Source organism: Schistocerca americana, chromosome 7 (assembly GCF_021461395.2).
Source record: "Schistocerca americana isolate TAMUIC-IGC-003095 chromosome 7, iqSchAmer2.1, whole genome shotgun sequence".
NCBI lineage: Eukaryota > Metazoa > Arthropoda > Insecta > Orthoptera > Acrididae > Schistocerca > Schistocerca americana.
The window spans coordinates 428,434,645-428,462,198 of record NC_060125.1 but is presented as its reverse complement, the minus strand read 5'-3'; the positions used below and the strand labels follow the sequence as shown (position 1 = coordinate 428,462,198).

Genomic DNA, 27,554 nt, shown 5'->3' with positions numbered 1-27,554 from the left:
CTTGTCGAAAATTTACGTTTTTCAGTAGAGTAAAAATACGTTCAAATTAGTTAAATTCCGTCTTACTATCATTTTTTTATGTTGCTTCTTGAAAATGTCTAAAACATTTTTTGACAGTTTAGTAAATCACCTTTCGGTGGAGAGTATGAAGGAAACACTCGCTGGGTGCCTCAGTTATACTTTTCAAACCTCTTAATGAGCTAACTTTTTACAGAACAAAAGACTAAGTTACATTAAAGATGCACAGAAGTGATAAATTAAACGTTCACTGGGCCTCTCCACCACTATCGTCAGACTCATTCAATCAAGAATATATACAATTAATAAGAGGTCAAGGGATTGCAAATATATTTGGCACAGGTTGGTGGATACATGAAAACTACCTAGTGAATACATCTTACGATTGCGGAAAAGCCCATCTTCTTCCTCTTAGAGGCCTGTCTGTGTTTTGAAAAAGTTTTGTCTATCACTCGTCCAAAAAGAAAAACGCTCATTGAGGGCTTGAGCTTTCGACTTCATAATCTTGAGTACATTGTCGTAAATCTGACTGAAATTTAACTCGCGTGAAACCTTCAGGTTATGTCGAAGTGCATCGCCAAGGTCCTATATGACTGTTCCACGCAAAACTGAAGCTTGTGGATGTCTCAGTTTTATAACCCATTAGCCCTTTCTAATTAACTTTTTTTTCTACGTAGATAATCTGAGGTATCATTGACTAGTCTACTTTGCCGATGCAGAAATGTGTCGGATGTTTTGGATAAGAGGTGATGACTTTGTCCCAATCATCAGATATTTCAACGATGTTTTTCTGCTTCTTGCGTGAAATTAAGGAGAAAGCTTCATCACTGAGAAAGAAAGAATAAAGTCTCATTGGGTAGGTGCAAATTATTCAGTCTTTAGACTGTGCACTAGCATATGCAGAAAATACGCAACGACAAAATTTTCATTCTGACCAGCGCTTCTATTTAAAATCAAAAGTAAATCACTCCCCAGACGGTACGAAACAATAAAGAGGTCACTTAACTCTGTCCCTCTCGGCAACTGATTCATGACAAGTAAACATTAACGCTTCATCAGTGGGAAGGTCGTGTGCGCCAGAAATATAGTATTGCTGCTGTACCGCTTAAAACACTTAGTCAGTTGTTAACTGAGGTGCAGGAAAGTTTTACATGTAATCGAAAGAAACGACTTTTCACTAGCTCCGAAAGAAGATTCTGCTTGAATCGAATTCTTAATTTGTGAAGAGTTTCATAAGTGTTCTTTTTAACCAATCAATCCAGATTTGTTACTGCCTCTAGCAGCAAATATCTGGTTCACTAAAGCGTTACAGATAGTACAAGTGTCAGAAAGATATTGTCCAAAAGATATGTTGAAGGTATTGAACGCTTTCCAGCAAATTTGTATTCTACTTTAATTTGATATTAGTCCAGGAATCATTCGTCCATTTTCTTCCCAGAGCTTCAGCCAGACACTTTTTGGACAAATTCTTACCGAATGAGTCATGAGAAACCCTTAATTTAGATAAATATATGTGATGCTCAGCAAGGGCTCTGAGTGACCGAGAAAGTGCACAGAGTCTGTTACTGTGCTTGCCTCTCATATCCCTTGGAGAACCGTTGCCTCAGATCAGATGCTATTGCACAGTGCGTAGTCGACCTTGAGAGATTTCGTAAAAAGCCATCAAAAAGTCATCAGTGGGTTTCAACAAACAGTTAGCATCAGCAATCACTCGGACTTTATAATAAAAAGAAATATTGCATACAAAAGGGGTACTGGATAGTGAACCGTTGCCATCAAATGCCCCGTCTTAAAGCACTACTTTGCGCGACCTTCTTTGTTTCACATTGTCTTCAGTGATAAGACCAGCCAAATAGGAGTGTTGTGCATTTTTTGACTCCATTCCATAGAACTATGAGGAAAGTTATTGGCTTCGTTCATCTGTTGTGGTTTAAAAACAGCGCAGTCCTCTGCTTCTGCAGCCAAAGGGTGCTGAGGTCAAGAACAGATGGAAAAATTTAATAATGGAAATAAAGAACACAGACACTGCTGTCCTGCAGTAAACTTCAACACGTATGGCGGGAACATTTCTACCGACATAATTTGTGTGTTGCTTGCCTATCAACTTCCTCTTTATTACATTTTTCTTCCTTTCGTGAAGTTTCTGCGATTTAGACCACTGAACATTGTGCTCGGAATTCATTACAGAAGTACAGATACTGAACTGTCTCTTGCCGAAGCGTAGACTGAAATAATCCAAAAAGTGTTATGAAGGCGACAATGAACACTGAGGTCCATTGTCGCATGCTTTCACACTAAAATAGTCGTTCTCAAATGACTAAGGCTGTTTTTGGCAGAAATTATTTTGACAGAACTTGTTTTTGTAGAACCATCACATTTTTGAGCTGCAGTAAGTCAGGAGAAGGGATGTAAGCATATCTGATTAGAACATATCGTCAGTCTCGTGGATGGCTACAAGATTTCGCTGAAATAACGAAAATGAGAAAAAAAAGTTAGCTCGGGTTTTTTTTGCAATGGAGTCTTCATTATAGTTGACAATGTGTAAGAAGGAAGGAAGATTAGGGTATAATGTCCCGACAACATCGAGGTCATTAGACACAGAGCATAAGCTAGGACTTATTTAAGGATGGGGAAGGAGATTGGCAGTGCTGTGTCAAGGGAGGAACCATCCCGGCATTTTCCGGAGTAATTTAGAGAAATCACAGAAAACCTAAATAAATCACGAGGCAAGGCGTGGGTTTTCACGAATCTACAACCTTGTTATGTAATGGAAGAAGTGGCCACTTATGATATTATTTGAATAGACATGGAATAAGTTGAGGCTGTATTACTGTCTTGGCACCCTAATGTCCCCGAGCAGGGCGACATTGGATATTTCTCTATTGATCATATTGGTCTTATAATCTCAGTCTTTCTTAACCACCCCTTAGTTAGAGAATTCTGAATGTGCATCTTGTCGTTCCGATACATCCTTAGAAGGGAGAGGAAGCCCCGTCAACTAACAAGATCGTCTAAATAGTGATAAATGTAGCCAAAATTTGGGTCCGAAATGACATTATCCAATACACGAGATAGCACCACCCCTTCTATTGACAGGCTGAGGGCATCTTGTTGTAGTCGAAAATATTCCAATCAGTCACAAAAGCCGTTACTTGTTTGACCCCTGAGCCAAGGGTAGTTGAAAATAAGCCTGATTAAGGTCAAAGTTAATAACAACTTCGGCTTACTGAAAAGATAAAAAAACATGGGTTTAAATGAGGCGCCAAACTATAGTGCAGAATGATCGTCGACCTGTGATATCATGACCAGAAAAGTAGGTGAAGGATACGGAGTCTTGAGGGGATCTATAACTCCATCTCACAGTATTCCAGGTAGTGTGACCATTAACTGCTTCATTCACAGGGAACACAGACGATATGGAGGATGTGTGACTGGAATATTGTCAGTTAGTACTATTTTACATTACCTGCAACTTACAAGTCCTAGACGATTAGTGAGAACGTCTCCAACCCTTTCGCAGAAGTTACCAAACTGTTCGTGCTGATAAAGCAATACCTTAGTGCCACTATCAGTGACTGCGGAATGCGCAACCGAATGCCTACCCCTCTGCAGAATTCAGTCAAATTTCTGGGAACAAAATCAGAGCTAAGCCTTTTCTCATTGCGTAGCGTTACCCGACAGACAAAATCCCCCCACCACCCAAGAAACGTAATTACCTTAAATAAAAGCACCTGAGTGACCAGGTCACACAACAACGGCCGTTTGCTTGAACTGGCCACCTAACATGGTTCACCTCTCGTGGATAATGCCACAAATTTACAAAGATCCTTATGCAATATATAAAGGTACCAGAACTGCTTATATTGAGCAGTGAAGATAATGGTTCTCCGTTAACACTAACATATATAAAAGGGTCCTGTAACACCCCAGGACTGCTTGCTGCACTCGTTTTCTCCACCATCACCTGCTGGCGTCTCTAACTTTATCTTGACAGTTCCTGGATAAATGTCCATGCCTCAACATATTCCACAATGTTGCAGGGTATACTTCGTGTTCCCATCTCTCCCATATGATGATACTCCAGCATTGTCTAATGAAGTATTGGCAGAAGAGCCAACACCGTTTTGCTAGAGGAGGCCCAAATGCACGCTTTTAAAGCTCACGCAGATTGGCGTGAGGTCTGGAACAGTTAAGGGAATTAATAGTAGCAAATGAAGTACATAGTTGATGTAATACTTAACTTTAATTCATAATTATAGAACATCGCTCTTGATGATACATGCTTCACATAATAAATATCAATTGAATACGGCGCCTTGTTAGGTCGTAGCAAATGACGTAGCTGAAGGCTATGCTAACTATTGTCTCGGCAAATGAGAGCGTATTTGTCAGTGTAGCGTCGCTAGCAAAGTCGGCTGTACAACTGGGGCGAGTGCTAGTAAGTCTCTTTAGACCTGCCGTGTGGTGGCGCTCGGTCTGCAATCACTGACAGTGATGACACGCGGGTCCGACGTATACTAATGGACCGCGGCCGATTTAAAGGCTACCACCTAGCAAGTGTGGTGTCTGGCGGTGAAACCACATCTTACATGATCGGTTTGGTGGTCCGGGTGTCATTGCGTGGGGTGCATAATGTTGGATGTTTTCAGTGACCTCCTAATCCATCAATACGGTACACTTGTGGTCAGCTTTAATGTGTCAAGATCCTTCTTCCCCATGAGCCAAAATTCGGGGGTCCATCCGACCCTGACTTCATGTTTGGAGTTCAGTACCTCAATCTTTACAAACTTGTACTTGTCCATCTGTCTGCCTGTCTGTCTTTCCCACGCTTATGACCTATTTTTCTCAGGAAAGGGTAGATGAATCAAGTCGAACGTTATGTCACGTACGTGTACTGTTCCTTGGCGGTGCAAAAAAATTTCAGCTTCTAAGTCAATGCAATCAAAAGGTATTGCAACTTCTTGATACTCGCAAACTCACTCATCAACGCCTATAGGGTACTTCATGTTGCTGTAGGTTCATGAAATTTGAAAATAAGCAATTATTCGCAGTACAAGTAACGGAAAATTGTAGCACATAAAAAATATTCCATTACAGAATTACATTGCATTCGCAATACGTTATGAATCTCACGAGCAGTTGCAGTGCTTTTGATCTGGCTTTCAGTAACATATAGAGTGATTCACGAGGAAGATCACAAAATTATTTAGATCTCCTTCATGCCAGCCGGCAGTACACAGCTGTGACTCCTGCACATGTTGGAACGTGCGGACACTCTCTTTCAAGATGATCGACGGATCACAACCAAACACCTCGCTGCTCAACTGGCCTCACTTAAGTGTGTGCACCCGAGAGGAACTCACAAAACTTCATTGGACTTTTCTTCCTCTTCCACACTACAGCCCGGATCTTGCACCTTCAGACTTTCATCTGTTTGGCCAAATTAGGGATGCTCTCCACGGGAAGCAGTGCTTGGATAATGGGGAGATTACTGACGCGACAGACGTTGGTTCCGACGTCAACCAGTGGTACAACGCGGGAATACAAGCCCTCGCAGTAAGGTGATTTAAGGTCGTCACATTGAACGGAGATTATGTTGAAAAATAGGGTTTCGTAGTCAAACGTGTGGAGAATAATATGGTGTATTGGAATTTTAAATAAAACAAATCCACTTAGAGAAAAAAATGTGTTGCCTTACTTATTGAATATATAATACACTAGTAATTTATCTTTACTCTAATGCTGCAAAATTAAACCGGCGCTGAATATTATGTTCCAGGATGGCGTACGCGTACACTCCTTCTCAGCCATTGCTTCACTGACTTCAAAAATGAGTTCAGGCACTCACTGCTGGATGACGTTGGAATTGTTTTTCTCTGCACTGCACAATAGTTTCCGTATAAGAAAAACAGCGGGCATTAGTTACCAATCACTTGATTTCTTTCTTCCTAGCTTAAAAAACAGGACATTGATTGCTTATCAAAATGGTTCATATGTGCAGAAGAAAATTGTCACCTTAAAAACTAAACTGAAGACTGAAGTTCTGAGATGCAAATGAAAATCAGTAGAACGGAGAAATCTGTGGTATATCAATTACAACAGCCATTCAGGAAGTACCATCACCTATACTCTTCAATACGTACGCAAGAAACAGGAGTAAAATCAAATACTGATATCACGTGCCACAAGTTAAAAGAAACTGTCTCCGCTGAGGCTAGGCAGTGTGTCGGTGTCACAGGTGAACACAAAATGCGGCATTACGTGTTATTTGCGTGTTTATCAATGTGTTCGTGTGACAGTTATTATGCTGGCAACAGTGATTTCAGCTACGTTGAATTTTTAGCAAACGCTAATGTTAGTGTCTCGTTTTGTTACCAACTCACAGATAAATCAAAATATTAATTAAGATTTTTTATTCTTCGGCTACATTAACAAAAAGATCCTCAAAAAACCTGAAGCCAAACCATGATCCAGCAGTTCTTTACAAGACAGGGAGATGAAATATTTAAACAATAAGTGCGATATCCACGGGCATCGTATGTTTGCCGGTCTACAAATTTTCGTTCATGGGATCCTCGAAAAAATGTTAGATCGCAAGCATTATCTTTAGAGTGATAGAAAGTGTCAGGTTCACACCAGTACCAGTTAAGGAAAAGTGGTTTCAGGGAAAGGAATCTCGACAGCAAGAGATACTACAGGCAAGGAGTGAGATATAAGAATGTGAAAAACTTCGAACAAAGGAGAGAGATTAAATTATAGTTGGGGTTTATCACATTGTCTCGTTTTGCTTCATACAGGTCGTACAGCAACTGCATTGCCTCTAGTGTGGAACCAGTGCGTATGCGGTACCACGCAATGTGTCAAAACAATGGTATGACTACTACCTTGCCTGCATGGTCTTAACGGACGGCTCTGCATCCCTATTGCATCAGGTTTTAACTTTATTTCTCCAGCCACTTGTGGTATCGCAAAGGTTCTGTCTCAAAAACTCAAAATACTCCCAGTAAGATGCGGTTACCATATGGAAACAATAACGCTCGATGTAACAAAATATCTTTGCTGCATATTCCTCCAAAATACGACGGTTCAATACCGAGTTTACTAACATAACATTCATATATCTGAAAGTATTTTCTTGTTTTGAAAAGGATAACAAGAATCTCGGAGAAAATGTCATATTGTTACGTATATAAATTACTACTAGCGCTGTAGCAACGCTGAGTTTATGAAAGTGATTGAAGAATATAGCACTGTTGTTGAATGCCTGTACTTTTCTAGCAGCTCAGGTCCAAAATCCAAAGTCACTCGATGAAAATCCAAGTCATTTTAGATCTTCACAATAAAGGTGAATTTCAGTAACGTTTTTGTAATGTATAAAGATTTTATGAATACGAGTATTCACGAACTAAGATCCATTGTCACCCTGGTGGAAAGGTAAGGGACAGGATGAAAGAAAATATGATCACTATATCACCCAATGGATCAAAGTCGTCCATCTAAGCTCTCGTTGCTCAGCAAAGTGGGACAGTTACATTGACAATGTCTTGCTGAGCATCCATCAAGAAGCTGCAATCTGTAACCTACTCATATAGTCCAAAGGAACATAAATGGCACAGATAACACCTAAGTGTCTTAGTGCCTTAAAGACTCGCCTAAAAATACTGATGCCCCTGCGCTAACGGGGTATGGAAACTACAGAAAGGAGGAACTTAGTTAGCAGAGAGAAAAATGTGATGTTTCAAAATGCATCGACCATAACCAGTGCTCCTCTTCTCTCAGCCTTTCAAGCAGTTCCAGCGTTAGTGACTGGACAATATGTGATAATATAACGTTTCCTGTTCCTGCTCCTAACGAATACTAGAGACCGTGAAATTTTCGATGATAGGTAAAACAGATCTTCTGACTATTTCTCCTTTTCGTGTAACAAGTTTTGGAGGTCATGCGGTAGAGTTGTTGGGAGCTCCACACAGAGAAACATCTAACATCCTCTGAAATGAAGTCGAGTATGCACTTCATCAGTTCCACAGGGCTGTTACCCACCACGTGTCTCTCCATACGGTCTCCCTCCCCCTTGAAGTACCTAAACGGACGCCTGTGAGGTAAACGTTACGCTGGTTAGTCAACCGATCCACTTCGCTATCACCATGAGCACCGAGGTTTCAGACGACCGAGTTTGATCCGTTGAGTATTTCACGCAAGACCATAAGGGTTTCTGTTTGTTTGGTTTTTGGATTCTTGGGTGGTAATGTGTAGCTTTCGATTCTTATATGGGTGCCTTTCCACTGTTTTGACCTCATTCATATTTTTATTGTTAGAAAAAAGTTGCTTGCCTTTCAATTTTGCATGTAGCTATCTCTGCTTTCCCATTGACTCTAATTTTACGTTGCAGTATGTGCTGTTGAAGAAAAATGTTTGACAATAGGTCAAGTAAACCTCAAAGATATTCTTAAAATGGGTACAGTTGATTGTGAATTATCATATCTGAAGCTTCTCATTAAAAAAAAAAAAAATGCGTAACAGCTTTTCCTGACAATGTAATTCAAAACTACAACACACTTCCGTGTGGTTCCACTTAGATTACATCTACGTGACCAAAGATCGGTGATGACCTCATGTTATTTGAGTTTGTGGTGTTCTTCGGTATTCCCACAGTTTTTCAAGATAGTGTTCAGATGATTATTTCGAGATGAGAGCGACATTAAAGATGAGCGTGATTGCTGAACGAAAACAACTGCATTATCGGAGCATCTAGTTCCCTATCTTTTAGTAGAAGAGCTATTCATCGTTTCCCACAATCTGTTTCTGAATGTGTAGATTTTGGGAAATTGAATAAAAGGCTGTAAGGTGAACGCACGTGAGCGTTTGCACCCTGCAGCACGATACAAGTACACAAATGAAGAGTGTGGATTTCCACTGGTTGCTGGCTGCCATTGTAGCAGTTTTTCCTGCCCTGCCATGTGATGTAAGTACTACTAATACATCCAAGTTGCATTAGGAACGAACATAAGAGAGGTATCATTATGGTTGATACACCATAAACTTTCATCCTCGTAGCGAGGATGGATCGATGTTCAAATATTCCTCTGGTGTTGCTCCTGAAAACGAAATCACGACCAATTTTCTTCCTCATTCTCGTATAGTTCAAGAGCAAGATATATGAATTATAGTCTGAACATGAACGAGACCTTAAAGCATAACCTCACTTCCTTCTGCCTTAAGCACGAGAAGTGTTATGCTCTCTGACGAGAAAGGAAGGTATTGTCGCATTGATTGACAGTTCTCGGTTTTAAGTACAATATTTTACACATTATGAATCAAAACACACACAACACTGGTGTTATATTCTACGAGATTCCACAAACCGGTTTTTCGTTTTTACGCCATCATCAGGTACAAAGATAAGTATGTGGTGCAATGAAATTTTCTGGGATCAAAGATTTTAAACTAGTGCACCTGTAGAATATCCCCATTTTCAGAGATGAGAAATGTTAATGTTGATTTGGGAATAAAACTAGAGGTGTTATTTCAGTGGAAATGAGATGTATGATTATTTGGCTTACATAAAATAAATGAAACACTAACTAATGAACTTTATACAAATTACAAAATTGTTCATAGAAGAAAATAAATTGAACAATAAACTTTGGTAAAGTGCTCCAAAGGCGTGGCTGAATACAATAACTTTTCCTTTAACAGGTTCTAAATTATAAGCAAATAAGATTATTAGTGAGATTAAGCAGGTAAGTGAAGCAGCTGTGGTTATACGAAACTAGTGAGATTAAGCAGGTAAGTGAAGCAGCTGTAGTTATACAAAGTAAAATTTTTTCGTACAGCAAGGGAAATTATAGTATTCAAACAGAGGAAAATGGGGTCTGCGCGTAAGAGTGGTACAACATGGCCTGGGCGGGATTATGAGTAGTATCTGCAGTCAGAAGTAGTGAATATATGAACTGTGTCTCGTCATTCATTACTAGGCTTCGGGTGAAGAATATACGTTTATTAATTTCAATTATTTCCAGGTAGTGCATCTCCATTACCTTATGGACGTGGTGTAATACATCGTGTTTCAACTTTTAGTTGTGGCCTTCTTTAAGCACGTGGTCTGCGAAAGTAGTGTCATCTTTCCTAAGTTTCCAACTTCTGTTGTGTTCCTTCAAGCGGGTGCATATGCCCCCGCCAGACCGACGTATCTAGAAATTGCCACAATTACAAGTGATTTCATATACACTGATAAGCCCAAAAAACATTATGACTACTGCCCATCGCGACGTTGGATGCCGTCTGGTGGAGTTGTGGGCACGTGAAATGTATAAAGAGTATGTAAGCGGAGCAGACACGGACGTGAGATCACCGCAGCGAAGATATGCCTGCAAATGTGGAAACCCATTGAGATAAACCACTTTGACACAGGGCAGATTATTACTACGCAGAGCATGTGAACAAGTATCTCGAAATCTGGTCGAATGTTCACGTGCTACTGTCGTGAGCATTTACGGAAAAATCTAGAACAATGAAAATACCACTAGGTGCTAAATAGTTCGACGTTCACAACCGTTCACAGAGCGAGGGGGTCGCTAGCTTCTCTGCTCTGTAAAGTAGGACAGATGGTGATCTGTGGCATCTCTGCCGAAAGAGCACGATGCTGGTGCACGCGCAAGTGTTTCAGAGCACACCGTTTATCGTACATTGTTGAACATAGAGATTCGCATCAGAGCACCCCTGCATGTTCACATGTTCACCCAACATCATTTACAACTGCAATGGGCACGGAACCATTGGGATTCGACCGCCGGTCAGTGGAACCGCGTTGGCTCTTCGGGTGAATGACATTATTGCTACACTAGGTTTATGGTCATCTCCACAAAGTTCTTCATCAAGGTGAACGGCGACTCGAAACGTGCAGCGCGCCACGCACGCAGACTGGTGGGAACAGTATTATGCTGTGGGAGAGATTCTCCTTCACTGGAATGGACCCTGTGATAGTGATCCAAGACACGCTAACAGCTGCGAACAACCTGCTGTCCCTTCATGCTTGATGTCTCCCCCGACGAGGATGTCGTATTTCAGCAGTGTAATTGTCCGTGTCTCGGAGCCAGAAACGTGCTGCAGTGGTTTGAGGAGCGTTATTGTGAACTCAAATTGCTGTATCGGAGAACAAATTCGGCTGACGTAAATCCTATGGAACCAATATGGGTCGCTATCGGACGCCATCACCACGTGCGAAAGTCAGCAGTCCATTATCTATGCATAGACGTCCGATACCACAAACCTATCAACAAACTGTCGGACGCCTGATACGCAGAATCGATGAAGTATTTAGTTCCAAGGACGGATAATCAAGCTATTGAGAAGGTGATCAAAATGTTTTGGTTCATCGTTGTGATCCACTATTTTCCAAAGTTGGAGTGCTATCTTTGACAAAAGCGTTCAGCCGTGTTGTGCACATAAAATGATGTTTCTAATTTCCGACATTGAAGCTCTCTGGCAACATGTAGTAAGATTTTTCCGTAAATATGTACCGTGCACCAATTATTGCATTCTTTGGGTGATGGTTCGAGAACAGGGTAAAGAAGAGAGTGCATCTCTTGTTTCTGCGTTTTGCGTACTAAGGAATCCACCAAGATAATATTTTAAAGCAACAAGAATTATCATTTCAGACATCTGAATTTATTTAAATCATCAAAATATCCACGGGTATGCTGCCGGTCTATAGTGTCCAACGGGCACAATATTTCGGCGATCAAACATGTCGCCATCATCAGGTGAACTGACGGACTGAGCTCCTGTGAACGTGCCGGCACGGAGATCCGTACGCTATGGCTGCTCAGAGGGAACTGGGTTCGGTCGCGGCGGCGGCCGGTTTAAATACCCTCCGCCCGCGGCGCGCTCCCTCCGCCGTCCGCGCCCAGCGCCACGGTCGCGCGGTGGAACAGATTGCGACGGCGTCTGAGATGACGTCGGTGTGATGGCTCTGTCCGCCGTGGTCGTCACAACTATACGTACGGATCTCCGTGCCGGCACGTTCACAGGAGCTCAGTCCGTCAGTTCACCTGATGATGGCGACATGTTTGATCGCCGAAATATTGTGCCCGTTGGACACTATAGACCGGCAGCATACCCGTGGATATTTTGATTATCAAATACGCCGGGAGAAACTCAAGAATCACATTATTTAAATCAGTTTATCTTCCAAGTTTGGAGGTCTGCTATATAACTGTGTTAAGCTTCCGTGTACATTCTAACACAAACTAATAATATTTTCTGGTGTAACAGAATCCCTTTCTGCGAAGAAATTTACTTTTGGGAAAGATGTCCAGAAACTCGGAGAGTGAAAAATGTGTGAGAACAGTCCAAACAGCATAAATGATAACTGTTTGATTGACGTTACTGTCAACAGTAAGATCTGCAGTTCCTAACAGATATACTACCGCACACAAGATTGGAGACTTCCTTACAAGACATTTGGAAATGGTTGGATCGGTCATTCGGAAAACAAGACATCCTCGACTCTCACCAGAGATGTACTGTTTGGAAAATTGAAACATGACGTTTATGAGTGAACGCTAAAGACTCTCTAACGCTCGGAAAGCCGTACAAAAGGGAAGTGTGTTCCGATACCTCCAGACGAAATTCGACGACCAGTATTGTCTGCTCAGAATCGGTTTGTAGCATGTGTCACTGCTCCAAGTCAACATCTTCAGCACTTGATATGACAGTCTTAGTCATAAACACTCGAACCTTATCTGAATTTGATGTTTGTCTACATCTGATACAGTAATGCAGACGTTTGTGGGACCTTTTCTCACGACGCTGGCGCTTTTATCTTGTTACTATTTTATCAAGTTCTAGATATTTTATACCGTTAAAGTCCGAACAGATAGTTCTTTATAATGCTACAGGGAAAAGTATATAGTGCCATTAAGAGAAAGTAGGTGCCTGTCACAACTTAACATTTATAAACAAAAAATTATGCGTACGTCCTAAAATTCGTGCCATTGTCCCTCATACCAAAAACCGTAATTTAGAATACGATGCACATTCAGAAAGTAAGAGTACTAGATTTTTATATTTGTTAGCATAAATGTATTTAGGGTAAGTTTTGAACTGAGTCAAAGAGCGTCTTAGTGGTTAAGTCAGTATGTGGACGAGCGTTGCCGTGCAGCAAGCACACTCCTCTTGTCAGCATTCCTCTCCTTTCGTTTCGAATGCTCCTTCTGAGTCTTTTAAAGCCTCGTCATATCGTTGTGCATTTATGGTCTCACTATGAGGCAGAAATTCGACCAAAATGATATCTATTCGGTCCCAAAACACAGAGGCCATAATTTTTTTTTACCCAAACTGTGGTTCTGAAGTATTTGGCAGGTGAGACATTGGTGTGATCCCCTTGTGACGACTGTCTTTCCATCTCAGGCGTGTAACGAGCCACACTTGTTTCATGTACAGTTATCAATAGCTCAGAAAAACCTCACCTTCCAATTCGAGTTGCTGAAGAAATTTGCCGGTCTACTGACCCGATTTTTCTCGTGCCGCTCATTCAACTGCTTTGGAGCCCATCTTGATCAAAGTTTTTGGTATCCCCGCGTTTATGTGAATGTCTGCTACAAGAGAGTTCTGCATAGTTGTGGAAACATCGTAGAAATTTCATCCACTGTCAGTCGGAGGTGTTCCTCGTTTTTTGCAGCAACTCATAAGTCAAAATGGAAGGTCTTCCACTCCTCTGGTCGTCATGAATCGTCATGAACTTTTTTTCTTCCGACACTAAGCTACCTACACCACTTAAACACACTAGTTCTGTTCGTAACACCTTCGCCACAAACCGTTTTTTAACGAAAAAGTTACAGTAGGTGTTATTCTTCTCGCGAGTCGGAAGCGGCTCACAGCACTTGCCTCGCTCTTGGTGGGATTTGTTACCAACATGATTCAAACAACTCGACACTAGAATTTGAATTTACGAACTACCGCGTGCCTGCGACGCTAGTTTTGGTGAGGGGATTCCCCTCCACCTCTACTACTCAGTGTGGCCAACGTTCAAAATCGAAAGAAAAAAAACAAAAACAAATAAAACACAGCCCATTATGGTCACAGCAGACTTACTATTTGAATATCCCTCGTATACACACGTTCTTGATATATTTAGGATGTCCTAACTGCGGCACCGTGTCTGTAGTCAGGTAATTTGCTGAGATCAATACACGTCATGTTGCCTTCTTGCGTGAATACTTTGTGATCCATTAGGTTTCTACTGCATAGTTTCTGTGCAACGGAAGATTTTTTTTAGATAGTATTCCATCCTCAACAAGAAAAAACAAAACAGGAATTCTACGGGTAGGAGCGTGGAATGTTACATCGCTTAATCTGATATGTAGCTTAGAAAATTTAAAAAGATAAATTGTTAGGTTGAAGTTACATGTACTGGGAATTTGTGAAATGTGGTGATAGGAAAACAGGACTTATGGTCTGGTGACAACAGGATTATCAACACATAAACAGCCGCAGGAGGAATAGGTCTAATAATGATTTAAAGAATGCATCATGAGATAAAAGAAATTATTCAGATTGTTAAAGTAGAGGAAAATTTGTGATGTGTGACTGAATTTCGATATTACGAACAGAAAAAGAAAATAAAGTAGTAGGATAACATGGACTGGGGGAAAAGTAAAAGAAGGAGCAGCCTGGTAGAATTTGCCCAGAGCGTAATTTAATCATCGCCAGTACTTATTTAAAGGATCACGAAAGAAGAATATACACATGGAAGAGGCGTGGAGACACTGGAAGATTTCAGATTGATTGAATAATGGTAAAACAGAGATTTAGAAACCCTATTTTAAACAGTAACACGTTTGCTGGGGACCCTGATAATAGTTTCTTATTTATGAATCGCGGAGTAAAACAGAAGAAAATGCAAAAAGGTACGAATTAGATGTTGTATAACCTGGATAAACTCAGAGAACCAGATGTTGAAGAGAGTTTCAGGGGGAGAATTAGCCTATGGTACACTGGAACCTGAGAAAGGAATACGATAGAAGATGACTGGATGTCTTTGAGAGATGAAATGGTGAAGGTAGCAAAGGATCACAAGAGAAATCTCTCTGTATAACACGCAAGTACTCAATCTAGTTTATGAACGGAGAAAATGTGAAAAAGGAGCAAATGAAGCAGGTGACACAGATTACAGACTTTTAAAAATGAAATTGATATGAAATGCCAAATGGATTATTAGGAACGACTGCAGGACAAACTCAAAGACATAGAAACATGTATCACCAGGGGAAATATAGATATCTCCTACAGGAAAATTAAAGAGGCCTTTCAAGATAGGAGAAGCAGCTGCATAAATATCGGGAGCTCACATGGCAAAGCAGATTAGGCGATGATGGAAAAGCTTAAAGGTAGAAGGAATGTATAGAATGGCTGTGCAAGGGAAATGAACTTGAAAGCAATACTATGGAATGGGAAGAGGAAGTAGAGGCAGATGAGATGAGAGAAATAATATTGCGAGAAGCGTTTGACAGAGCACTGACAGTCGAGGCAAGCAGGTATCTCAGACAGGCGAAATATCTTAGGGCTTCAAGAAGAATGTAATAATTCTAATCGAGAAGAAGGAGGTTTGTGATAACAGATTGATAAATCTCGATTATAAAGTATCGACAAGAAAATTCCCAAGCAGTGATACTGGAGCCTTACAAATTGGTAGAAGTCCATCAAAATCGGGAGAAGTTGAGACAATTAGATTAGCAAATTAGATACTAAGAATAGTACAGGAGTTTTGCTATTTGGGAAACAACTGATGGTGGACGGAACAGAAGGGAGAACGCCAAGTGGCTCTAGCATGAAAAGCATATTTTAAAAAGAGCAATTTCTTAACATCCAGTGTAAATTTACTCTTAGGTGCTAGGGAGTACTGTCTGAAGGTATTTTTCTGGAGTGTAGCATTGTACGTAAGTGAGTCATGGACGATAAGCGGTTCAGGCAGGAGGACAATCGCTTTTGAAGGAATGATGCAGAATGAATGGTAGATCGAAAAATTTAGGAGGAAGTAGTGCATTGAATTGGGGAAAATAATACATCTTGATTAAAAGAAGGCTTCGGTTGATAAGACATATTGTGAAACCTCAATGAATACACAGTCTCATAATGAAGGGAAATGCGGAAGTAAAAATTTTAGAGGGAGACCTAGGTATGAATATGGTTAGCAAGCTGAAATGGATTTTGGTTGCAGCAGTTATTCAGAGATGAAGATGTGAGTTTTGCAAACTAGTAATGTGTATACAGTTCGTTCCCGTTACAACCATGTTCATAAGCAACGTGTATTAGGGATACCATCAGATGGCGTTTCCTCAACACTGTTGTGTGGAAAATAAGATATGTGTATACAGTTTTTCCCTTTCACGTAGATATATATAATTTTTTTTATACATTTTTAACTTTATTTTACCATTCTTGAAGCAGCTGTAACTCCTGTCATTTGTTTCACTACCAGATAGTTTGAAAATGTCCAAAGGCAGGAAGTTAGCTAAGAGGAGAAAAGCATGAAATAAAGTGTTTGTTTGAAAAATAAAAGCAGCATAAGCAGGACAGTGAGTTCTCCCCAAGATGCACAGAATGTGCGAAGAACTGGAGCTAACCAGTTTTCGAGTTGAACACCACACAAAACATTTAATTGATTTATAGTTTTCGTTCTTCCTTAGCTATAGAATTTCGTCCAGATTTATTTTCAGACTGTCTTCTTTTACTCACACGAGTAGTTTATTTCGTGTTTGAGAATTATTTTGCCCTGTAAGATTGGTAATAGAGAGCTGGTTCTGAAGCTAACGTACAGCCAGCTGAGGTTAAAAAAGTATACTAATGAGTGTCTGTGACGAAAACAGCGTTATTTTGTAGCTGTAGTATCAGCTACTGTTGGGCGTGCTGGTGAATGCCTGACCTGCGTTCCCATAAGAGCACCTTACATGCTCAGTAAACATAATTTTGAAGTAGTACCCATCGAGGATCGGGGGATTGTAGTCGCCCACTCTCCACTAAAAGAGAGTGAGTTTGGAGAAGGCATCATGTAATTCACATTGACTACTAAAATTGTATTGAGAATCGTCAAAAGTCAAAAGCATTTCATCCGTCACCATTATTCAGCATTAATTAAAAGATGTATCTTTAGGAGAAGGCGATTTCTAGACTGAAAATTTGCCAGTTCCTTCTTAATTATTAACTAGTTGAGTGGTCAGCATTTCCCGTGAACGTATTTATTCCAATATTCCATTAGTTCATCTCCTCCTTTCAGTCTTTTTTCCCCATCTCCCACGCTCCCCTCTGTGTCAATCGCATCATTTTTATCCATCCCCTCTCTACATCTACATCTACATTTATGCTCCGCAAGCCACCCAACGGTGTGTGGCAGAGGGCACTCCACGTGCCACTGGCATTACCTCCCTTTCCTGTTCCAGTCGCGTATGGCTCACGAAAATAACGACTGCCGGAGAGCCTCCGTGCGCGCTGGAATCTCCCTAATTTTACATTCGTGATATCCTCTGGAGGTATAAGTAGGGGGAAGCAATATATTCGATACCTCATCCAGAAACGCACCCACTCGAAATCTGGACAGCAAGCTACACCGCGATGCAGAGCGCCTCTCTTACAGAGTCTGCCACTTGAGTTTGGTAAACATCTCCGAAACGCTATCACGCTTACCAAATAACCCTGTGACGAAACGCGCCGCTCTTCTTTGGATCTTCACTATCTCCTCTGTCAATCCGACCTGGTACGGATCCCACACTGATGAGCAATACTCAAGTATAGGTCGAACGAATGTTTTGTAAGCGACCTTCTTTGTTGAAGGACTACATTTTCTAAGGACTCTCCCAATGAATTGTTTAGCTTCTGTTTGTCTGAGAGGTTTTGTCTGCGTTTAAACTTGCAGTGAAGCTCTCTTTGCTTTCGCAGTAGTTTCCCAACTTTGTTCTTGAACCACGGTGGGATTTTCCCGTCCCTCACAGTTTGGCAAGTACCTGTCTAAAACGCATTTTACGACTGCCCTCAACTTTTTCGATAAACACTCGACATTGTCACTGTCGGAACAGAAAGTTTCGTTTTGATCTGTTAGGTAGTCTGAAATCTGCCTCCTATCACTTTTGCTAAACAGATAAACCTTCCTCCCTTTTTTATAATCCTATTTACTTCCATTTTCAGGGATGCTGCAACGACCTTATGATCACTGATTCCCTGTTCTGCGCTTACAAAGTCGAAAAGTTCGGGTCTCTTTGTTATCAGTAGGTTCAAGACGTTATCTCCCCGAGTCGGTTCTCTGTTTAATTGCTCGAGGTAATTTTCGGATAGTGCACTGAGTATAATGTCACTCGATGCTCTGTCCCAGCCAACCGTCCTAAACAACTGAGGGTCCCATTCTATATCTGGTGAATTGAAATCTCCACCTAAGACTACAACATCCTGAGGAAATTTACGTGAAATGTGTTCAAGATCTTCTCTCAGTTGTTCTACCACCAATGCTGCTGAGTCGGGAGGTCGCTATAAGGAGCCAATTATTAACCTAGCTCGGTTGTTGAGTGTAACCTCCACCCATAATAATTCACAGGAACTATCCACTTCTATTTCACTACAGAATAAACTGTTACTAACAGCGACAAACACGCCACCACCGGTTGCATACAATCTATCCTTTCTAAACACCGTCTGTGCGTTTGTAAAAATTTCGGCAGAATTTACCTCTAGCTTCAGCCAGCTTCCCGTACCTATAATGATTTCATCTTCGGTGCTTTCTATAGTGCTTGAACTTTCGGTACTTTACCAACGCAACTTCGACAGTTCGCAATTACAATACCGACTGCTGCTTGGTCCCCGCATGTCCTGACTTTGCCGTGCACCCTTTGAGGCTGTTGCCCTTTCTGTACTTGCCCGAGGCCATCTAACCTAAAAAACCGCCCAGTCAACGCCACACAACCCCTGCTACCTGTGTAGCCGCCTGCTGTGTGTAGTGGACTCCTGACCTATCCAGCGGAACCCGAAACCCCACCACCCTACGGCTCAAGTCGAGGAATCTGCAGCCCACACCGTCGCAGAACCGTCTCAGCCTCTGATTCAGACCCTCCACTCGGCCCTGTACCAAAGGTCCGCAGTCAGTCCTGTCGACGATGCTGCAGATGGTGAGCTCTGCTTTCATCTTACTATCGAGATTGGCAGTCTTCAACAAATCAGTGTGCTCCGTGCCGCTCGAAATGGTTTAAATGGCTCTGAGCACTATGGGACTCAACTGCTGAGGTCATTAGTCCCCTAGAACTTAGAACTAGTTAAACCTAACCAACCTAAGGACATCACAAACATCCATGCCCGAGGTAGGATTCGAACCTGCGGCCGTATCGGTCGCGCGGTTCCAGACTGCAGTGCCTTTAACCGCAGGGCCACTCCGGCCGGCGCTCCGTGCCGCCATTGGATAACCAGCTGAAGCAGCAAGTCGTATACTCCTAGCTCACTCATTTGTTACATAGTTTAATTCTTAATTTCTTTGCGTGTTTCTGGTACTTGCATTGTTTAATTCATAAATTTCGGGCGTATTATAGTATTTGAGAGTTGTAGCATCGCGTTTTAGTACCTCAATAGTGTAAAATCGCGTAGTCTCCTTCCGCCGCCGAGCAGTGTGTCAGCAGCGCGCAAGTAGCAGCATTACTGCACTTACTAGGCAATCTTGTATTTTAATAACCGTTTAAATTTTGTGTCGATTTTTTTGCGCTCTCAGTAGATTAGTTCAGACGTTCTTTGCACAACAGCTTTTAGCATGGATAGGGACTGCAACTGCTGTGTTCGGATGCAGGCTGAGTTGGCATTCCTTCGCTCCCAGCTTCAGACAGTGTTGGCTTCGGTCACACAGCTTGAGGCTGTTGCCAATGGGCATCACTGTGGTGGTCCGGATGGGGGTTTGTCGGGGACGGCCAGCTCGTCCCACGCATCCCCCGATCAGACTACGACTGTGGTTGCCCGGGATACGGCCCGCATTGAGGCTCATCCGTCATCTGTGGTTGAGTGGGAGGTCGTCTCAAGGTGTGGCAGGGGGCGAAAGACATTCCGGAGGGCTGAACGGAAGGCCTCTCCAGTTTGTCTGACGAACCGGTTTCAGGCTCTGTCTCAGGCTGATACTGATCTTCCGCCTGACATGGCTGCTTGTCCTGTTCCAGAGGTAGCCCCTCAGTCTGCAAGATCCGGGCAGTCGCAGAGGGTGGGCTTACTGGTAAATGGGAGCTTCAACGTCAGGCGCGTAATGGGGCCCCTTAGGGATATGGCAGCAAGAGAGGGGAAGAAAACCCATGTGCACTCCGTGTGCATACCGGGGGGAGTCATTCCAGATGTGGAAAGGGTCCTTCCGGATGCCATGAAGGGTACAAGGTGCACCCATCTGCAGGTGGTCGCTCATGTCGGCACCAATGATGTGTGTCGCTATGGATCGGAGGAAATCCTCTCTGGCTTCCGGTGGCTATCTGATTTGGTGAAGCCTGCCAGTCTCGCTAGCGGGATGAAAGCAGAGCTCACCATCTGCAGCATCGTCGACAGGACTGACTGCGGACCTTTGGTACAGAGCCGAGTGGAGGGTCTGAATCAGAGGCTGAGACGGTTCTGCGACCGTGTGGGCTGCAGATTCCTCGACTTGCGCCATAGGGTGGTGGGGTTTCAGGTTCCGCTGGATAGATCAGGAGTCCACTACACGCAACAAGCGGCTACACGGGTAGCACGGATTGTGTGGCGTGGGCTGGGCGGTTTTTTAGGTTCGATCGCCTTGGGCAAGTACAGAAAGGGCAACAGCCTCAACGGGTGCGGGGAAAAGTCAGGACATGCGGGGACCAAGCATCAATCGGTATTGTAATTGTAAACTGTCGAAGCTGCGTTGGTAAAGTACCGGAACTTCAAGCGCTGATAGAAAACACCGAAGCTGAAATCGTTATAGGTACAGAAAGCTGGCTGAAGCCAGAGATAAATTCTGCCGAAATTTTTACAAAGGTACAGACGGTGTTTAGAAAGGATAGATTGCATGCAACCGGTGGTGGAGTGTTCGTCGCTGTTAGTAGTAGTTTATCCTGTAGTGAAGTAGAAGTGGATCGTTCCTGTGAATTATTATGCGTGGAGGTTACACTCAACAATCGAGCTAGGTTAATAATTGGCTCCTTTTAGCGACCTCCCGACTCAGCAGCATTAGTGGCAGAACAACTGAGAGAAAATTTGGAATACATTTCACATAAATTTTCTCAGCATGTTATAGTCTTAGGTGGAGATTTCAATTTACCAGATATAGACTGGGACACTCAGATGTTTAGGACGGTTGGCAGCGACAGAGCAATGAGTGACATTATACTCAGTGCACTACCCGAAAATTACCTCGAGCAATTAAACAGAGAACTGACTCGTGAAGATAACATCTTGGACCTACTGATAACAAACAGACCCGAACTTTTCGACTCTGTATGTGCAGAACAGGGAATCAGTGATCATAAGGCCGTTGCAGCATCCCAGAATATGTAAGTTAATAGGAATATAAAAAAAAGGGAGGAAGGTTTATCTGTTTAGCAAGAGTAATAGAAGGCAGATTTCAGACTACCTAACAGATCAAAACGAAAATTTCTGTTCCGACACTGACAATGTTCAGTGTTTATGGAAAAAGTTCAAGGCAATCGTAAAATGCGTTTTAGACAGGTACGTGCCGAGTAAAACTGTGAGGGACGGGAAAAACCCACCGTGGCACAACAACAAAGTTAGGAAACTACTGCGAAAGCAAAGAGAGCTTCACTGCAAGTTTAAACGCAGCCAAAACCTCTCAGACAAACAGAAGCTAAACGATGTCAAAATTAGCGTAAGGAGGGCTATGCGTGAAGCGTTCAGTGAATTCGAAAGTAAAATTCTATGTACCGACTTGACAGAAAATCCTAGGAAGTTTTGGTCTTACGTTAAATCAGTAAGTGGCTCGAAACAGCGTATCCAGACACTCCGGGATGATGATGGCATTGAGACAGAGGATGACACGCGTAAAGCTGAAATACTAAACACGTTTTTCCAAAGCTGTTTCAAAGAGGAAGACCGCACTGCAGTTCCTTCTCTAAAGCCTCGCACAAACGAAAAAATGGCTGACATCGAAATGTGTGTCCAAGGAATATAAAAGCAACTGGAATCACTCAACAGAGGAAAGTCCCCTGGACCTGACAGGATACCAATTCGATTCTACACAGAGTACGCAAAAGAACTTTCCCCCCTTCTAACAGCCGTGTACCCCAAGTCTCTAGAGGATCAGAAGGTTCCAAATGATTGGAAAAGAGCACAGGTAGTCCCAGTCTTCAAGAAGGGTCGTCGAGTAGATGCGCAAAACTATAGACCTATATCTCTGACGTCGATCTGTTGTAGAATTTTAGAACATGTTTTTTGCTCGAGTATCATGTCGTTTTTGGAAACCCAGAATCTACTATGTAGTAATCAACATGGATTCCGGGAACAGCGATCGTGTGAGACCCAACTCGCTTTATTTGTTCATGAGACCCAGAAAATATTAGATACAGGCTCCCAGGTAGATGCTATTTTTCTTGACTTCCGGAAGGCGTTCGATACAGTTCCGCACTGTCGCCTGATAAACAAAGTAAGAGCCAACGGAATATCAGACCAGCTGTGTGGCTGAATTGAAGAGTTTTTAGCAAATAGAACACAGCGTGTTGTTATCAATGGAGAGACGTCTACAGACCTTAAAGTAACCTCTGGCGTGCCACAGTGGAGTGTTATGGGACCATTGCCTTTCACAATATATATAAATGGCCTAGTAGATAGTGTCGGAAGTTCCCTGCGGCTTTTCGCGGATGATGCTGTAGTATACAGAGAAGTTGCAGCATTAGAAAATTGTAGCGAAATGCAGGAAGATCTGCAGCGGATCGGCACTTGGTGCAGGGAGTGGAAACTGACCCTTAACATAGACAAATGTAATGTATTGCGAATACATAGAAAGAAGGATCATTTATTGTATGATTATACGATAGCGGAACAAACACTGGTAGCAGTTACTTCTGTAAAATATCTGGGAGTATGCATGCGGAACGATTTGAAGTGGAATGATCATATAAAATTAATTGTTGGTAGGGCGGGTGCCAGGTTGACATTCATTGGGAGAGTCCTTAGAAAATGTAGTCCATCAACAAAGGAGGTGGTTTACAAAACACTCGTTCGACCTATACTTGAGTATTGCTCATCAGTGTGGGATCCGTACCAGATCGGGTTGACGGAGGAGATAGAGAAGATCCATAGAAGAGCGGCGCGTTTCGTCACAGGGTTATTTGGTAACCGTGATAGCGTTACGGAGATGTTTAACAAACTCAAGTGGCAGACTCTGCAAGAAAGGCGCTCTGCATCGCGGTGTAACTTGCTCGCCAGGTTTCGAGAGGGTGCGTTTCCGGATGAGGTATCGAATATATTGCTTCCCCTTACCTATGCCTCCCGAGGAGATCACGAATGTAAGATTAGAGGGATTAGAGCGCGAACGGAGGCTTTCAGACAGTCGTTCTTCCTGCGAACCATACGCGACTGGAACAGGAAAGGGAGGTAATGACGGTGGCACGTAAAGTGCCCTCCGCCACACACCGTTGGGTGGCTTGCGGAGTATAAATGTAGATGTAGATGTAGATGTAGGTAGCCGCCGGAATCCAGAGAGGATTTCCTCCGATCCATAGCGACACACGTCATTGGTGCCGACATGAGCGACCACCTGCAGATGTGTGCACCCTGTACCCTTCATGGCATCCGGAAGGACCCTTTCCACATCTGGAATGACTCCCCCCGGTATGCACACAGAGTGCATATTGGTTTTCTTCCTCTCCCTTGCTGCCATATCCCTAAGGGGCCGCATCACGCGCCTGACGTTGGAGTTCCCAACTACCAGTAAGCCCACCCTCTACGACCGCCCGGATCTTGCAGACTGAGGGGCAACCTCTGGAACAGGACAGGCCATGCCTGGCCGAAGATCAATATCAGCCGGAGACAGAGCCTGAAACTGGTTCGTCAGACAAACTGGAGACGCCTTCCGTTCAGTCCTCCGGAATGTCTTTTGCCCCCTGCCACACCTCGAGACGACCTCCCACTATACCACGGGTCAGGGGTCAGCCTCAATGTGGGAAGTATCCTGGGCAGCCACGTTCGAAGTCCCATTGGGGTGTGTGTGGGACGAGCTGGCCATTCCCCGACAAACCCCCACAGTGATGCCCATTGGCATGCTAAATACTGTTGTACAAAGAACGTCTGAACTAATCTAGAGAGAGCACAAACAATTCGACACAAAATTTAAACGGTTATTAAAATACAAGATTGCCTAGTAAATGCAGTAATGCTGCTACTTGCGCACTGCTGACACACTGTTTGGCGGCATAATTAGACTGCGCGATTTTACACTATTCAGGTACTAAAACGTGATGCTACAACTCTCAAATACTATAATACGCTCGAAATTTATTAATTAAACTATGCAAGTATCCAAAAACACGCAAAGAAATTAAGGATTAAACTATGTAACAAATAAATGAGCTAAGAGTATACGACTTGCTGCTGGCAGCTGCTTATCCAACGGCGGCAGGGAGCACACTCTCTGATCACCTCCTCCTCCCCCTCCCACCCTCCGCCCCACCCCTCCTCTCTTGTCCATCTCCTTCCGATCCTCTTTCTGTCCACCTCTTCGTGTCCCTCTCTGTGTCCATCTCCTCCTCCCCATTTCTCTCTTCACGTAAATGCCCCCCCCCCCTCCCCCTGCCACCACAAAAGGTGACTCATCGCTTTTGCACCAACAGTATTTCTTTCCAGATCGCACCACATTTGGCTTAAATCTTCGAGGAGCTTAGGATGAGCTGTTTACCCTTGGCTTTGATCACTTACGCGCATGTTAAATATTTCACATATATTTAACATATTACATACCTATCTATACACATATTTCACCTGGTTCTCTGGCGAATTTCGAAACACATATTTACGATGCTCTATATTTATGACATCATATCTCCTGAACTACGTGTTGCACAATGATATTATTTTATAGGTATATTCAGAGACTTGTATGGATACTGCCTGATTAATACGTTGCGGGCAGAGTTAGTAGGAAAAATGTAATATGTTGAGACGTCAGCCATGATGCTGCAGTTTTTCACGCATCTCAGTGTTTATGACGTAATATCTCCTAAACCATATGTCTGATAAAGACATAATTTTGCTTTTACTTTCAGAGATATATGAGAATACCGTCTACAAAACGTGTCGTGCGAATACAGTTAGGAGTAAAGACGTAATAAGTTAAAACCTCATGCTCTATGCGTCAGTTTTACTGTGTGAACAACGAAAATGTAGTAAGCCATAACTTTTTTCCTGCCTTCAGTATGTGAGGGCTATTAGTGAGAAAAAGTGTCATAAAGATTTCAAATTATGTGTAAAGTTTGTTGGTAAGTGCTCTCATTCTTGAATGAAGGATGAGTAAATGGTAAGTATTTGCGCATCGTGGGGCACACTGGTGTTTCGCCCACTCCTGCCCCTTTGGTATGTGAAGCGGTTCTTACCCATACAGCGATTCTTTCCAGACACTAAGTGATAGGTGTGCCAATGGTTGAAGTCCTTTTAGTAGTTTAGGGGGAGATGTGGACAGACATACAGTGCTATGGAAGTTTTGCAATTCGACGCAGCAATAAGTCGCAGGAAGCCCATTGTTACTGTGTCCTGAGAATACTTCATACTTGCATTGTAAACTTTGTGCCAAGTTGTGGGGGAAGTGGTTCACTAGTAGGGTTAGTTTGAAGTGCTTGCTGTGGCATCGTGGTCACAAAGTGAGACTCGAGCAGTTTTGAGGCACAACTTCGAACGAGGTTTAAACATAGACCAGTACTTTAAGGAACTGACTCTTGCACTTAGTGATGTGTGTCCATATCGTAGAACTGTATTCAGGGGGTACAGAGAATTCCAAAGGCGAATTTTCACTCTGGAGGACTCTGAGAGGAAAACATTGATGTTGTGATGTAAATGCTAGACGATGACAAGCGAGTGACCTATAAGCGAATGCAGGATACCTTGGGGCTAAATGCACCAGCCCTTCGTTTGATTCTGCATGATCGTTTGCAAGTAAAGAAACTTGTTTGTCTCTGTCTACCGCATAGACTGACGGAAGAGCCAGATGGCACGACGAATGACTTGGTGCCGGGAGATGTTAAAGAAGTATTCTAAGGGACAATCTCAGTATGTGTATAAGATCGTGAGAGGTGAAGAGGTGTGGCTGTACTATTACGACGTGCCGACTAACACTCAAAACAAAGTTTGGGCCTTTGAAGATGACGACACACCCGTTGCTGTCAGAAAACCCCCGATCAGTAAAGAAGAAAATGATTTAATTCTTCAGGCTTTCCCGGCGATCTAATGACATCTTGGGTTGTCGCGTGTTCTGCCAGATATCAGCGTCGTACTTGCACGATATTTCGGTAGCGTAACTCGTTACCTTCATCAGGTGCGACCAGAGACTACTCCTCGAGTGGACCTGATCCAGTATTTACGCCTGTGGCCTTTCCCCTCCACCAGGCGCTCCCTCTGCGGTCCACGCCCGCTCGCTGCGATCCACTCGAGGAGTAGTCTCAGGTCACACCTGATGAAGGTAACGAGTTACGCTACCGAAATATCGTGCAAGTACGACGCTGATATATGGCAAAACACTCGACAACCCAAGATGTCAAGAAAATGATAGCTGCTCTTATCAAATCGAGTGGAATTGTGGAGCCTGTTTTTTTGGGCACACAGAAGACAGTCACAGCTAAGTGGTACTCTGAGCAGTGGCTGCGAAGAGTCATCCAGTCTTTGAAGAACCTTCGATCGAAGTAAGGGATGGACACTTGGTTCCTCCATGACGACAACGCTCCAGCTCACCGCACAGCACCGAATATTACAGTCTAGCCTTGCTCCTTGCCGTTCCCGCAAATGAAAATGAAGCTGAAAGGAGTGCAATTTTCAAGTCATAAAGACCTCCCGAGGGTTTGGCACAACGAGTATGCCTTACTCTGTAGAGAAACGTGGGAGAATTGGTTTATGGATTGGTTTCTGAGGATGGAGAGGTGTATTCAATGTGGAGGAAATTACTACGAAAAAATTGAGTAAATGAAACTGTATTGAGAAAATTTTCCTAGTATCCTTACTTTCGTATATCCATTTCTATAATAAGTATGTGTTCATCATTTTACATGCATCATGTCAGATATTTTAATTCATATGTGTATTTATTTATTTCTCTTACTATTCCAATTAGTTGGGAGTATACATTCAGTGACACACATGGAACACATCTTTATACTCCACCTTGTACTGACCGCAGGCGCAGTACGCGTACGCCACCGTGGAGCAGGGCGACCTGCGAGGCAGCGTGGAACAGACGGTGCTGGGGACGACCTACCGGCGATTCCTCGCCATCCCGTTCGCCGAGCCGCCGCTAGGGGAGCTGCGGTTCGTGGTAAGTAGTGCGATGCTGCGCCGCCGTGGACATTCATCTTCCATGCACTATA

At 43.0% G+C, this 27,554-nt stretch overlaps 1 protein-coding gene across 1 annotated transcript in view; it reads left to right on the top strand.

Annotated features, from left to right (window-relative positions):
• The first annotated feature begins 8,880 nt into the window (after positions 1 to 8,880).
• LOC124622985 (juvenile hormone esterase-like) overlaps positions 8,881 to 27,554 on the top strand; it is a 37,737-nt gene continuing 19,063 nt past the window's right edge. The window contains exons 1-2 of the mRNA XM_047148775.1: positions 8,881 to 8,980; positions 27,368 to 27,502. Coding sequence (XP_047004731.1) covers positions 8,912 to 8,980; positions 27,368 to 27,502 — 204 coding nt within the window. The 5' untranslated portion in view covers positions 8,881 to 8,911. The remainder of the gene's footprint in view (positions 8,981 to 27,367; positions 27,503 to 27,554) is intronic.